General features: G+C 36.6%; 1 protein-coding gene across 1 annotated transcript in view; it reads right to left on the bottom strand.

Moving 5' to 3' along the window:
* ESR1 (estrogen receptor 1) overlaps positions 1-16,068 on the bottom strand; it is a 154,807-nt gene that overhangs the window by 42,118 nt on the left and 96,621 nt on the right. The window contains 1 exon segment of the mRNA XM_027688528.1: positions 6,442-6,777. Within this exon segment, the coding sequence (XP_027544329.1) occupies positions 6,442-6,777 (336 nt within the window).

Genomic DNA, 16,068 nt, shown 5'->3' with positions numbered 1-16,068 from the left:
ACAAAACACAGGGATGAAAAGCTTTAATTTCAATGATTTTAACTCTGCTGTCCTGCATAATCATGCTATTGCATGATACCTCTCAGACTGGTGTTCAAATTCAAATGGTGATTGCCTTTTTTCAGTACAAAGGTTGATTCTTATCTCTTACATTCAGGATAATTAATTGAAACTTCACAGAAATTGAATTAGTAAAAAGCAGCCATAAAATAAGATCCAGATACCCGTTATCATTTCTCTTTTGCTTACAGATTTGCTTCCTCTGTTTTTCACCTAAGAAACCAAGAGAGCAGAGAGTATCACTTCAATAGATTAAAGAGATAAGCAAAGGGGTGGTTTTTTAATAACATTTTAGAAATCTCCACAGCAAGCCAGTTAGGCAATGGAGAAGAGCCTATAAAACAGATATCTTGGAAGGGTTATTAAAAATTATTACAAGAATTGCAATCCATTCCTTTTTTAAGCTAAGAGTAAATTATTGCCAGGAGGATCACTACACTTAGAAGCTCTGTAATCTATCCTGTACCTAAAGAGTTATAAACACATACCACTCTCATACAAGACTTCTTTCCTTCCACCTTCTTTGGGGTTTTTTTAGTTTGGTGTCACTGAAGTGCAGTGTAAAATTGTGGCTATTGTTGGCCTCTTTACACACTCTTCCTAATTTGGCAAACAGAGCAGTTTAGAAGGTCAAATAGGAAAACAATATCTTAAGAAAATAGCAACTTCTGTGGCTTTGAAATACAAAAAAACCAAACAAACAGAAAAAAATGGTGCCAAAATCTTTATCTCCTCGGTTCATGAAGCCATAAAATAAGTACAGCACTGTGAATCACCTCAAAACTTCAAAGCCTGTATGCCCAGTGTACAGTGTACCATTTTAGGGCTATTAAGTTGTACAGCTACTGTACTTGTAGTAAATAGTTACACAAGACTGTAGCAGCAATGCCAAAGATTTCACCCCTGGAACAAAACTCCCTTAAAGCTACACTCTCTACCATAGGCTCACTGTATAAGCTCGTAATGCCTCTTATCAACCATCTTCAAGAGATTCTACATAAAGAAATTATTGATGATAACACTGAAAATGACAGCTTCATTTAGAAAATACAGTACTTCAAATATGATATTGAACTATATGCACAGTAAATGAATAATGAAATACAATAAGTTAATTCCTTTGACATATCAGCATTTCTGTAGAAAAGCAAAGTAATGGTTCTGCTCATTGCATCAGACCATGATGAAAATTCATTAAACTAAAAAACCTCATTCTGAAGGTACTATATCCCCGAGATATTATGTAAACTGAGAACATAGGAGGCCATATCTTTCAGGAATATGTGATTTAAAAATGACCAGAAGATTTATTCATCTATGCTGATACCTTGCCTACATTTGATTTTTAGCGATTTGTCCCAATTAAATGTTAAAAGGCTCAATTTATATGTGTATGTAAAGTCTAGCCCATCACAATCTGCTTTCACTCACCTCATGTACAGCTGCTGGATATTCCAGCTGGCTGGAATAATAACCAGAAGGCACAATCAGTGTCTTTCAGAGGCCATCGGGGAGGACTTCAGCCAAAATCCCCATTAGGCCATATAAAGAGTAAGTCCTGTGGGGCATCTTGGGATTTTTCGTGTACGTCATAAGACACTGTACAAGATTTCTGTTCATGTAATATGGCAAACCCACTTGTATTAGTGGCCAAGGTTTCAAAGGAAAATTAAAACAAGGTGTAGTGGTTTGAGCCAGGTTTTCCCCCTGAAACTAGGAAAGTGGTAACCCCCAGGGGGTGGTGACCCTTGGGGCTTGACCCAATCAGTGCTCCTGCAAAATATAAACATATCTCTGGAGACCGGAAGAGAAGCAGTGGTACTTGTTGTTAGAAGAAGAGGTGGCCATGTTGTAGAGACCACGAGGAGAAGGGGCTCCGGCCCCTTGGGGGCCTCTGCTCCCCCCCCAGCCCCCGGTTGGGGGGCTGCAGGGACTCAGAGCTGAGCTGAGTGTCTGTGGCTGAGAAGCTGGGGGAGTTTCTCCCCTGTAGGAGCAGTGGGAGACGCTGGGAGCAGCAGCGGAGACAGCAGTGTCCGAAGAGCAGTGGCAAAGAGCCAACTGATAAGGACCAGAAGGAGGAACATAAGCCAGTATGCTGCATGGAAAACACAGAGATGTCTGAGGAGAAAGGAAAGCAGAAAGGCAGCACCTGAAAGAGGACTGAGCCAGCAGCAGGAACAGAGTTTCGCGGGGTAAGAACTGGACAAACCAAAACCCCCAAACTCGCTAGAGACCCCTCCGAGAAAAGAGGAGGGGGTGGTGGACTGAGAGGAGTCCTAAAGTGCAGTATGCACTACAGAGAGGAGCTAAGAAGCTCCGGCCTCCTGAGAAATAAGGCAGGACGGCCAAGGAATGTGTGTGGAGGGGGTGACCTTGGGCTTCCCCCCTCCTTGCTGCAGCTTCAGAGAAGCTGGCAGCCATCTTTGAGTCAGAGCATGGGAGCTCTGCACAGGGGCTTGATTTCCCCTGAGGATACCAGACCGTCACGAAGACCCCCGTGCTTCGTGATATGACCGTGGTGATGCGACCTTGTCTAGGGTTACGTAGTCCACGGAAAGACCCCCGTTTTGAGGACGGAGGGCCGAGGGGCTTGGAGACCCCCTCGTGTGTGCTGGCAGAGAGCCAGCAACTACTACTGCTGCCTGGAAAGAGAAGAAGAGAACCTGCTGCCTAGAGAGAGACCTGCTGCTCAGAAACTGGAAGGGGTCTTTTCTTCTTCTTCTCTCCTGGACTTTTATTTGGAGGGAGAAGAGATTTGGCCCATTGTCAATATTACTGTCATGGTAGAGATAGATATAGAGTTAAGATTGTATGCAGTGTATTATAGTATTTATTTATTTGTATAGTCCTGTAATATATTCCTTTCCCCCCATATTGAGTCTTGTGTTTTTGTCTGGAAAACCCATCTCACATGGGGTTGAGATGTGGGAGGGGGGGGCTAGGAATCAGAATTGGATTTTGGGCCTTTTCAAACCATGACAAAGGTTTTATGCACTTGTCATATTATGAATTGCATTATCATGGGGAAATGTGGTTATGACCTCAGATAAAAATCATGTTATATTTAAATATTGAAGATATTTTTTAAGGCTACACATAAGAAGCTTCCCCAAGTTCTCTCTTCCCCAGAAATTGGTTAACACCACCAAGGTTGCAGACCCAATTTAAGCAAGTTCGAACTAATCCTAAACTAGTTGCAATAGACACTTAGAACAGTTCTCACCTTCCCAATCAGGGCATGTCTGCAAAGATACTCACCTCATTTTGAAGACTGTCCTCAGCATGCCTTAGTAACAGATCTCTGCCTACATTATACTACACAGTCCATCATAAATTACTATTCATTAGTCCATTTTGTAGAATAGTTTGTCTTATCCAGTACATCTAATTAGCTGTTTCTTCTTCCATGGCCATCTATTTATATAATCAGAAAGACTGATGACCAAAAACTATTCTTTAAAGCCTACACAGCAAAATAAACTACAAACATGCCCCTGAAAGTCCCTACACTTATTTTTAAGCTGTTATTTTTAAGATTTTTTTTCTGCTTGGTTAATATCAATTTTTTCCCTCCTCAACAAACATGCTTTCAACTCAGCCACTGGTACAGACTTTGCTCCTTGCTTTCCTACAGAAAAGTGCTTGTATGTAGGTAAATGAACTTATGAAATGCTTCCAAGGCTTGAGAAGTGTGCATAGGAGAGGCTGTTTCCTGCAACTGCCTTTTTTCTACTGGCAAAAAGCGCACTCGCTTTTTAGAAAAAGGGATGGTTTTATCCTTGATTCTGAAGCTTGAAACCCTAGTAAATTAGCTGTGAAAATAACTGAGTGGAATCCCACAACATTGCTGCACAAAATACTTCACCTAACAGAGAAAAGTTATTCAGTTCCTCTGTTTATGCGTAAAGTATACAAAAATTCTCTCTGATTAAGCAGTATTGCTTAATTCCTAGCAATAATGGAGTATTCCAAGGCAACATACTTGGAGGTGAAAATGCGACCTATGTTGTCAGACACATTTCCTTATTGTACATTTATTGCCAGTACATTCCAGCAGAAGGAAAATTTGGCAAGCAAAGGTCCTGTCTTTGAAAGTTGATCCGTACTTCTAAAATTTAATATCAGTAACACAGTACACTCAACTTTTTCTAAGGACCAAATGAGAGATTAAAAAATATATATATATTTAAGCACCTAGATCCAAATTTCCTACTGTGAGGAGCCCCAAATTTGGAGGTAAGTAAACAATTGGGCCTGATTTCTTTTAAATCAACATTCTAAAACACTTTAATTTCTGCTTTTGTTCATGGCTACTGTTCTCCAGGCCACAATACCAAGAATCAGCTAGGTGTCCAGCACTTTCAGAATCCCCAAACTCTTTATTCTTTCTCTCCTGCTCTAGGACCTTCCTTTGGTATAATTGTTTGTACAGTGCCTAATAGATCAAACTATCACTGGGAAGGTATTTGGGGGTTTTATTTTTTACCAAAGTTCAGCAGTTTTATATCAAATCTCACCTGTTAGAATACTTATTAATGCATATACATAGAGTCATTGGACTTGGTTTCTCCTTATGAGCTATTTTGACAATTAACAGGCAATTTAAATGTAAAATGCATTAGATATAAACAAATAGTCGATAACCTTATGCATTTGATCTTCTGATGTCAGAGGCTTGCTTACCAGGCAGTTTTTTGATCATCACCAGTTGTAATTGTCTTGTGACAAGCAGTTTCAGAGAGAACTCTGAATAAAAGCCAGATCTGAATTCTCTAACAGTGTTACTTTGTGTCTAAACACATTTCCATTAATTCCATTATCAAAATCAAAAGTCATGGAAGTCAAATATTTCCAGTTGGAACACATAATGAATTTAGACTGTGATATATTCATGTTGAATGTAAACCAATTTATTTTAACAGACTTAGACTAATTATATCTCTAAAAATCAGTAGAAAAGTAATGTAAATTTATCAGTTTTGATAGTGAATATCTTTAACACTATGGACACAAGTTCTTTTTTAAAAAGCATTTTTGTAAAGGCATGATCCAAAACAGACCTAAACTAACAGTAGAACCTGCCTTTGACTTGAACAGACTGAAGATCTGGCTTAACCACTGTGACTTTGTCAAGAATACAATTCTCAGGTGATTTCTTATAAGATACAATGAGAAATGAAATGCACACAGGTTCTCACTGATCATAGCTGGAGCCCACAAAGTGACATGTGAAAAGTAGTTAAAATGGAACACTTGAGGACTGCAAAAGACTAGGTTATTAATTTACCAGGAACAGTCTTGCCAAATTTAAATGAAGGAAAACAGAAAAATGGCATCACCTGGGTGTAATTCTGTTGAGGTAATGCACTATGTGAGTGAGAGCTGTGTCTTCTCTAACATCCCTTCGTAAAGCAGCTACGTAATTTTAATTAAGTAAGTGACTACAGAAAAAACTTAAGAGAGCAGGATCCCAGTGAATTATGAAGTATAAATTACCATGTATGCCAGTCTTTTTACCAAGATAAAGGTACAACATATGCAACAAATAATAAACCTTTAAATCTTATCTAATGGAAAGTAGTCATGTAAACTGAAATTTTAAAAGGTGATGAACTTTAAATAGAAAACTACTCCCTCATTTCATTTATATCAATTAATTGAACCACATGAATGAATATGTAACATACATTCAACCAAAAATGTTACATATTTCCCATAATTTTGTAATTCCTTTTGAGAAAAGAGGGAATCATGATATACCAAAATGATAAAAGATAAAAACATTTCTTTCTAGTAGGAAAAATATTTATTACAAAAATTGCTATTCTGGATCTGTTTTTCAGATGCAAAATCAATGAAAGGTGTGTAATTTATAGTCAAAAATATAAAATGGGAATGAAATAATTAATACTAATCCTTATGGGCTTATTAGTGATGCTGAATTTATATCTTACATTACAGATATGAGAGTAACCCCTTTTTTCCCAAAAGGGATCAAAATAATTAACATAATTTTATAAGATCAAATTGACTAGATTTGACAAGTAATTTGGCTAATAATCTCTTTCTACCTTTAATTTTGCTGAGTGTTATCTGAAAAAAAAAACCTATTTTCAAAGAACAGCCCAACATTATACAGTGTGGGGAAATAGCTTTTCTTGAATCAATCTTTCTTCGAAAGTCACTTACATTCCACTATAGTATTTTATCAACCAATATAACATAAAATTTGTTTAATATTGTAAATTTTGTTAATGTATTTATACTTAAATGAACAATTTTCATTAAATAATAGGTAGTGGGAAAATCAGTATGCCTTTTTTCTTTTGGTTTGTCGTCTAGAGGCTTTTATAGTTCACTGGGGCTTTTGTTTTTCCTTACCTGGAACTCTTTTTGCCCAGTTGATCATGTGCACTAATTCTCTGTCTGCAAGGTTGGTCAACAGGGTCATCATAGAGGCTTCATTGAATGGTCTATTTGGGTCATATTCAGAATAAACTAGCGGTGGCTCAGCTTCCAGCAAGGCACTGACCATCTGTTCTGCCGTCAGGGATAGGGCCGGACTGTTCTTCTTGTTATGTTTAACCACCAGTGGACTCGCCCAAAGGGTGGGAGCTCGCAGCTCTGCTGAAGAAGCCTCCCCATTTCTGGAATCCTGCTCCTCTCTTTGACGTTTTTGTTTCATCACTCGCCCACCTCTGCGGTCTTTCCGGATTCCTAGAGATACACAAGAATATAATGAACCTCTTTCCTTGAACTTATGCATGACGTACACTTGGCTTTAGTCAACAGCAGCTGCTGTTGATAGACCCGGGCAGCATTGACTCTTGCTTTATTTTCTGAAGACTTCCTCCTATATATGGAATCTTACATCAGTGGGTGGAGAGAAAAACTACTTTTAAAAGTATAGTGTCAGGAACTCCTTCCTAAAATTCAGATCAGTTGGACTTACACAGAACTCTAGACTAGTGACACTGTATACAGTTGCCTTAGCCCAAGAAAGGAAGTCAGTAACTGGGAATAAACAAATATTTTTTTACAACTCAAAACTTCTAAGTATGTCCCAACCTCTAGCAGACAATTGCTCTATAAATGATCAATGATAAATTAATGCTATTGGTGGAGCAAATGGATCACAGAAGTACCTCTCAGAAACTAAGGTCACTATTTTAATTAAACATCATCCTATCACTGAGTCTGTAATCTTCCTGATTATATAAAAATAATCAAAAAAGTTCCCATGAGCTTATACAGCAATAAATAATGTCATATAACCAGATAAACAGAAATAAGAAAAGGAGAGAGAACTGCAACTTCAGAATCTAATGTGAGAGACCTACTGTCAAAAGGCTGACATAACCACAACAGAAACTTTGTCATTATTGTACATTTCTGAATGTGCTTTGCACTGTATGACCCTGAACTTTAGGATATTATCAAGTCAGCCATACCAGTTTCAACAACATCAGACCTTACAGTAGAACAAAATCTCCCTTTGTGGAAAGGTTACAAGAAAAATATAATGATAAAGCCCACGTACACTCCAACCATAAAGGGAAGATTAAGTCGGTCTCTAAGTGGAGGAGTAACAGGCATTTTGAGACTAAGTCAAAAACTTAAATCCATCATCAGGTAGAGGCAAAGGGAGGACAACCAAGTAATAAGGAAAGCACACAAGGAATTGAGCTATGAGGAGAAGGCAGCTTATGATGGGGCTTATTCTGGAGTTCTCATGCAATATGAAAAGGCAGCACTAGTCCCAGTTTGAAAAGCAAGGTAAGTATCTACAGAGAAGAAAGATGCTAACCAATCCAGAAATAGAGAGAATATTTAAAACAAAAACAAAACAAAAACAAACAAACCAAAAAAAACAGCTTCGAGAACTGCTGATATTTGCAAGCCTTCAGTACAGGTCTTTCTGATGGTTGGGGAGAGGGAAATACGACCTTAGCTCAGCTCTTTTCACACCACAAAAATTTAAACCTTTAGAATTCCAGTTTTTGCTAGCGACATAGCAGCATTTTCATCTCACATACAACATGCCTTCATATAAGTGTTGGATCATATCAGCAGGTGTCCTTTCTTAATCTCAAAGAAACCGGGAGACTCTTTAGATCTGTGTTCCTCTTTCTTCAACTATGGTGAGATTTTAGCTGAATTAGTACTTGAAGGTTAAGCTTTTGATGTCTAATTCATTCAAAATCTAGTAGGTTTCATGATTCTATTCTATTAATCTATTCAGATAAAGCAAGTTCAATAAATCTTTCATCACCCCTATTATTTAAGCTCTCTACATTTTCCCATTCACTAAACTACTTGTAAGCCAAAACTCCCAAGTACATTGCTGTTGCCATTTTTCATTCAGCAATACCAATCTTTCCTATCACTAAACAGTTTTTACTAAGGAGAGGAAGGGGAGATTATTGCTATTAAGAAAAAACGCAAGACTTATTTTGGCAAAAACCCATGCTACAGATATTCTCATTGGCAGCTTACTTCCTCACAAAATTCAGCATTACGCATGCTCTATCTGTAACAGATATTTTTGTAGTATGCTTTTATAAATATAATGTTTTTGTATTAAAATTGCCCTGTTAAACATGAAGACACAATCATGTGAACAAAACCACATGCTTCATAGAAACTAAAGCATTTGTTAACTTTCTCACACTCCAAATTTTACTACTGCTCATCTAGCAATTTTCTTTCAAAGAGAAAGTATCCTTGGGGTCTGTACTGTTCAATATACTCATAAATATGAAGATGGACAGACATAATACAGAAACTAGAACTTCGGGTTAGAATAATACTATAAAAACATCTGATAAGTTAGTTTAGAAAGTAAATAGAAGGCTAGAAATTACTGGGAGAGGGAGTACAGAGCAGTTTCATAAATCACAGATTTTATTAACTCATGAGGCACATTACAATGAACACTACATGCAGTTCTGCTCTTTCCAAATTAAAAAGAGACATAAAATAAATGAAAAAAGGATAAGAGAAAGACAAATAAGATTATTTGAAGTGTGAAACAACTTTGGTGTGAGAAACAGCTAAATTGAATATTTCTGCGTGGCCTGCGAGCAAGACTACAAAATCAGCAGTAGAAAGAAGACAAATAAGGTACAAAACACTAATGTTTCTCTTCTAATACAAGATGATATCAAATGAAAATAACCTGTGCAAGGTCAGCACAGACAAGAAGAGATTCTCTTTGTCACCATGCACAAAAAATAAAACTGAAAGCGTGAGTAAATTAGAAGGTAATATATTTAGAAATCTGTTGGTCAAATTTGATGGAGAACAGAATCCATTAAGGGCTAATATGTATAAATAAGGCATTTTTGGTATCAGGTAGGCACAGGGTGCCATGGCATAGATTACTGGAAGATCAGAGGGTTTTTGGTTTTGCTTTTTACTTAGTCCAGGCCTGCCTTGTTAAGTAAAAAAAGGATTCGATAAGGATTTTACATAACAAAGGGAAGGTGACAAATGCAAGTGCTGTTAGCTGTTTACAAATCAACCAGATGCTAAATAAGAACAATAGTTTTATTTTTAATTCATCCAAAAGCTTACTACTGGCTTTCCTTCACCTTAGAAAAAAAAGTGGCGCATTGAGCAAAGCTGAACATAACCAGTTTGGAGGAGATGTCCCACACAAATTTATTTTTTGCAATTTTATGTTGGGATTTTAAAAAAATCAACAAATCAACTGGATTTTGTAGAGACTGAATCTAAAAAAAGTCAGTAAGAATATGCATTCCATCTGCATCACATCACCAGCTTTTATGATCACAGACAGAAAGGTCTCTGAATCTGTATAATGACAAATGCAAGTGCTTCCAAAACTCCTTCAACTTAATCAAATTTTATCTCTGTTAAATAGTGATGCACAGTCACTAATTTCAGAAAAGGCAACTCTATCAGGCTACAATTTCATTGCAAAAGTGCAAAAGTGCAGCGATACTGTAAGGGTTTTTAAATATCTGAATGCATTAATTTTGATTTGACAGTTCAGCCAATAAAAGGACCTGAATTGCCAAATGTTACGAAAAACAATATTCTACCAAAGATTGAAGTCCTATGCATCTTGCAAAAGCTCTAAAACAATTTCCACTTGAGTTTTAAAGCTACAAGAGCCTAGATTTTCAAAGGCAGTTTTATAAAGCTTCATATGTAAATTCAGTCAGATTTTTAGATATGAAGACAGGTTTCAAAACTGCTAAGTAATTACATAATCAAATCAGTAGAACCTGATCAGCAATAAAATTGCATATGGACAATAAAATTGCATATGCCATTCCCATGGCAGGAGAGTTGGAACTAGATGATCTTTAAAGTCTCTGCCAACCCAAGATTCTATAATTCTATGCCTGTGGAGGCAATGTTAACCAACAAAATACCTTACTACTGTTTTCCCATATCATTACAATAAAACAAAAAATAAATTCCAGATTGTTATAACAAAAAATCCTAAATTGGATGAGCATTGAATTTCAGCCATCCAATAGCCACTTTTTACTCCAAGCTACTTCTAATAACAAAGATTCACCTTTTTATCTTCAGTATTATATAAAAGATTCAAGAATACTTAGAGGAAATAGAGGAGGAGACCAAATAAATTAAAATTTGCTTGGTTCTGTGTGAACCATAAAATAATGATTTTAGATTTGAAGTTGTATATATAATCTCAAATTCTGTTCCAGTTAAATATATTCCCTGTGAGTTGCTTTATATAATATTCTTCAATATCTTTATTATTAGGAATTTGGTAGGAATATTTGTCAAGTAAAGAATGGTTATTGGTTGGAATAAATGGGAATAGATTTGAGAAGACCCAATAAACCTTACTTGGCATCAAGACTGAGAAAAATGATTGTTTGACAAAATTGAAACAGCCAAGATATTTTTATGTTCTTCCTATTGTTCACTATTCTGGAAATCCTAAACAGAACTGCTATCGCTTTTTGTCTTCATTGCAACACTCACCTGCTATGCAAAATACCTATCATGCTATTTTCATTATTTTCATGGTACAAAAAATGCAAAACACCTTCATCTTTTCTTTCCCCATACTCACAACATTCACTCTGCCTGTTCACATAAGGGATGGGTATTAATGTGGAAACTGCCTGTCATCATAAAGCCTATTCAGTTGCAACCTATTTATTAACCCATCTCTCATGCTCCATTTTGGTTTTGCTGAAGTTCTAGACAGCTTTCCAATAGCTGCAAGCAAAAACCAAAATAAAGTTATTTTCTACAAATAGCAACTTTCTCTGAAGGTTAAAACTCTCAGGTGCATTGCATGCTAAACCTTGTCTTGTTTACCTGCAAATGCAGGGAAAAAAAAACAAAACCCAAAAACATTCCTCAGTACTTTTTTAATGAAACCTTCCCAAAAGTTAATAGAGGTCTAGGATTATTACTACATGTATCAGTGGTCATCATCATTGAGAAAGCTCCAGGGACTTTACATACAGAGCCCAGACTCACAAACACAATCTCTCCTTGACCTGGGATCTTTTGCATCACCTCAGAACAGATGAGGTGTCAGCCCTAAGCAATGTCCACAACCTAAAAAACTCTGGACTTTTTTTAAGTTTCTGTTTTAAATACATTTCTGTGGTTCAGCTTGCAAACAATTTGCAAAATATACTAGTGTGACGACACATATTTCACAGTGGCAACAGAAACAATATTTTGCAGTTTTCTGGAGGGCAAAGGATATTTATGATCATACCATAAAGTGGTTCAATATAGGTGACACTAATAAGTTCTGTATTTTCTGACATTTGAGAACTTCATTTGCAGCTTTCATCAACCACCAATATACTTTACTTCTGTGCATCATGACTGTGTATATCACACAGAAAAATTGATTTTCCATCAATTCAATTGTAGCTCTTGCTGTGTGACACGCACAAATTACCTCTAGTTTGGGTGAGGACACAACTCTTTCATTTTATAGAAAAATGTAAGTAGGCAGAATGCAACTACACAAATTGTGAGAATATTAATGGCAAGAACATTATCTTTTGTCTTACAATAATTGATAATGATGTTGCAGCTGTGTTATTTTTCTCAGAATATCCCATTCAGTAAAACTGGTTTAGTCTAATGTTATCTTAGAAGAACAGTACAGCTATATGAAAGTATGATAATCTACAATCATCACCTTCTTTCAAGAAATCTAGAAGTTCATTATCATCATGTAGCTGGACCATAAAAATATATTCACTTCTGGAACACTTTCCTTTTTTAACTCTGTAGAGAAGCACAACAATCTCTCCAAGATGGGTAAAGGAAGCACATGCTGTGCAACTAGAAGTGGTGGCATATTTGACTTCAGAATTTCAGGTCCATACAGTGGGACGAGACAGTGTTTTATCTTAGAAACTGCTCTATAACATCTGTTGGAAAGAGGAGGTTTTACTTCATATTTTATAAACAAATAATTTTATCTGTTATTACATATGCTTTCTATGTGTATAATTAAGATTTTGTTTCCTCCTGAGGGAATATTTGGAAAAGAAAGATAACTGGTGAGAGCTCTCACTCTGCCTCAGAAGCTTATATTTGCAGGAGAATAGAAGAAAAGAAGAAAAACTATTCGCCACTACTCTTTCTTATTTCTTACTCTTCCTTTGAGCTTTCAAGGAACTGCTTTGCTACTTCTCCTTCCAGCCCAGGAAGATCAGGCTGTAGCACCTAAGAATCACAGTTAAAGCAGAACAGATAGAAAGAAAAACTGAAACAGCTAGAAAGGGAACTGATGGAGATCTGAAGGAGGAAAGACAACTGAACTGACGTGGCGAATGGGATTAATTAATGCGTCTAGGATATAATTAATAACCAGGACATAATTACTGCTTTGGGAAGTAATTCTACCTGTTGCCTGCATAAATTTTCATGTGTATAACTTTATACACTTACAGAGGTGATACACTACATTCAGGTTAATTAATATCTTTTTTTTTCTGGGGTATCTTTCTTTTTTCAGAAGTAAGACATTGTATTAGCTTTCTTTTTATGCAATGACTGAAACAACTAAGTCTAACTTCATAAAATACTTGCTTTACAATGTAACGCTCAGTATATCTCTGTGCCTTTTCCCTCAAAAAATTTTAACTGCATCCTTTCCTTGCACTTTTTGAGTTTATACTGCACTACAGATTTTTAAAGTACTAAAAGAATAACTTTCTAATCCTCACCTCCTTTCATGGGCAATGCCTTGACAGAAAGAACTAGTCACTAGTCTTTCTCTATAGAAACATCATTTAGGATTGTATTGTTTATTTTAATAATAAAATATTCTTTAATATGATCCATGGCAAAATTCATAAGCTACCATAAAATTATGGTTTTAGTAGTTTTTGTAGTTGTCATAATATATATCATCATAAACTTAATGTGGGTAGAAAAAATTGTAGCTGGTCATAGGTTGTACCTGTGACAAAGCTGTGACATCTCAGGTACTCTGTTATTAGAACATATTTTAATATCTTTCACCTGAAGATCCCAGGGCTCATAATGGTTTCAACTTCCCAAAAAACTCAAAATGCTCAAATCAATGTAGGAAGACTTAAAAACACAGTAAGCAAGAAAGAAAATTAAAAGTAACGCGTCAGTCATCATCGGTAGACTTTACCCATCTTATGTTGGTATGCAGGTGTGTGTTACTTAACAAACATTTCAATCTAAAACTTTAGGCACAGAGCAGTTTTCTTTTTCTAGCATGTGCTAGCCCTGATGCATGCAAACAACTGGGTTATCTGTAGATACAGTCTTGGCTTATACATTGTGATTCGATGATAAAAGAAAGGCTTTTTAACAAAATAAGAGAAGATAGTTTTAATGTGAGTGTTTACATATAGTCACAATTTAAGTAATGGCACAGTGGTTTTCCACTGCTGCAAGTAGAAGTTATATTCATTCCAATTGCATTTTAGATTCTCTACTTCCTTAGGTTACCAAAAGATATCAGATTTAGAGGGGAAGTCCAGGGAAATAAATCCGTGAAGTGCTAAATCCTGTGCTGACTTTTTGACAAAGTACCATCAGAGAAGCAACACACTGTTGAACAAAACAGATGTCAGATATTTCAAGGCATACACAAAAAAAAGTCTAGCACAATATCTGGCTTTTTTTTTCCCCCCTAACTGCTTGAAAGACCATAAATTGCATGGAAAATGTTTCTCTACTGTTCACTATCTTTTCATTGCTACCAGTGCCTTGCCTCCCAGAGTTCCCACACACAGTTCACTCAGGTGGCAATAACAGCATCAGTCACTGTCCCAGCCATGGGCACGAGAATGTAATTACTGCTCAAAAGTCATTGACAAATAACTTTGAGCTGTACCACTAATGGTACATGGGCACCACTCTTCAAATCCATGCAATAGTCAGAGATCTACAAAACAAACTCCACTTTATACTTGATAGACATTCAGATGGCATTTCAAGCATTTTAAGCTAATGGAAGCAAAGCAGATTTGGAAACTTGACAAGTCAAAACATAAAGGCAAGCTAAATGTTAGAACTGGAGAACTGAAGTTCAGATTCTAAGCACCAAATATATAAGCAATAGCTCATTCATACCAGAACTGTTTCATGTCTTAATGGAACTATTGTGCAAACAATAACTTACAACCCAGGGAAGACACTCCAAATTAAAAACTGTTTGCTCAGAACTTAATTTTTAGCTTTCAAGATTTTCTTCCTTATTTATGGCTTCCTGGTAATACCAACATTTCCTTTTACTGCTTCCTTTCCATTTCAGCAACATGGTTATTGCAATTCTAAAGAGGAACAGCTTCAGAACAGGACCGGTGAAACATTACAGTAAAGGACAACCCTATGCAGGAAAAGACTGCAACACCTAGATTAGACAGAATTACAAAAATAAGACATTTGGCTCATAAATAAATTGAAGGAGAAAAGTCAGAGTGTGGATAGCAAGTGTGAGGACGGTGTGGGAACCTGCTGAAACTCCCCTCAGCAATCAACAGTTCGGCCACACTGAGGGGAGGAAAAAATTATGGCAGGAAGGAAAAGAAATTATTTGGGTGGGGAGGGTTGTGGTTTTGTTTTGTGTTTTTGTTTTGTGTTTTGTGTTTTGGGTTTGTTTTTGGTTTTTTGTTTTTTTCTAAGAGGACAACAAAAAGATAGATCTGTGATTGGTTTCGGAAACAGTGATGGGTAAATGCTTTACCAGCTAACTTCCCAGTCTGGAACAACCTTTGAACCTGAGACTCCACAGTTCTGCTCCTTGTCAGAAGATCCCAGATAAGAGACGTTTGACACTTCTATATACATGCACAGCCTTGCAATAGTAAAAGCCTATAATTTTGTTAGTTTGTCAAAGGAGGTTTTCAAATGTGCTTGGAATCACCTTCTCTTCTAAATGAAATTGTTGCTCTTCAAGACCAACCTATCTCATCAGAATTCCACTGAAAATTGTCAGAGAGAAGAAATCTCTAGTGTTTTGCTTGACATTTAGCTTGACAATGAAAGACTAAATGTATATGATAAGTGAAAGATATCATAAATAAGAAGGTACCCTTCAGAGAGGGAGAGAGTCATTTGCCCAGTTCATGATCAGAGTATTAAAAGAGAATGCACAGAACAGGCCATGGCAGAAATGCCATGTGAATCCTTTAGACAAGTGTTTACAAAGGAAGAAACCAGATTTTTCTATGCCAGAAACCTACCTTTCTGAAAATGAAGTTAGGGTTGAAGAGGCCAGAAATCCAAAAGCCTCTCTTCAAATGTCCTAATACGGGAAGGATTTACTAAAATGTTGGAGAAGATCTCTGGGGCTCAGTCCAGACTCACTTTGGTGTCATTGCTGCCACTGGCAATAGTAAGGGAAGTAAGTGCCTAAGCACTACTGGCTTTAGGGTCCAAAGGGCAGGAGCAAGCTTCTAATGACCTCTTATGGTAATTTCACTTTACAGATAGGTCTCATTAGGTACACCTCTGCTGAATTCAATAGCTTTATAATGC

Source organism: Neopelma chrysocephalum, unplaced genomic scaffold (genome assembly GCF_003984885.1).
Source record: "Neopelma chrysocephalum unplaced genomic scaffold, ASM398488v2 Primary Assembly neopelma1_23, whole genome shotgun sequence".
In the NCBI taxonomy this organism is placed as follows: Eukaryota; Metazoa; Chordata; class Aves; order Passeriformes; family Pipridae; genus Neopelma; species Neopelma chrysocephalum.
The sequence above is the reverse complement of the archived record's forward strand: the minus strand, read 5'-3'. Positions and strand labels throughout refer to the sequence as shown.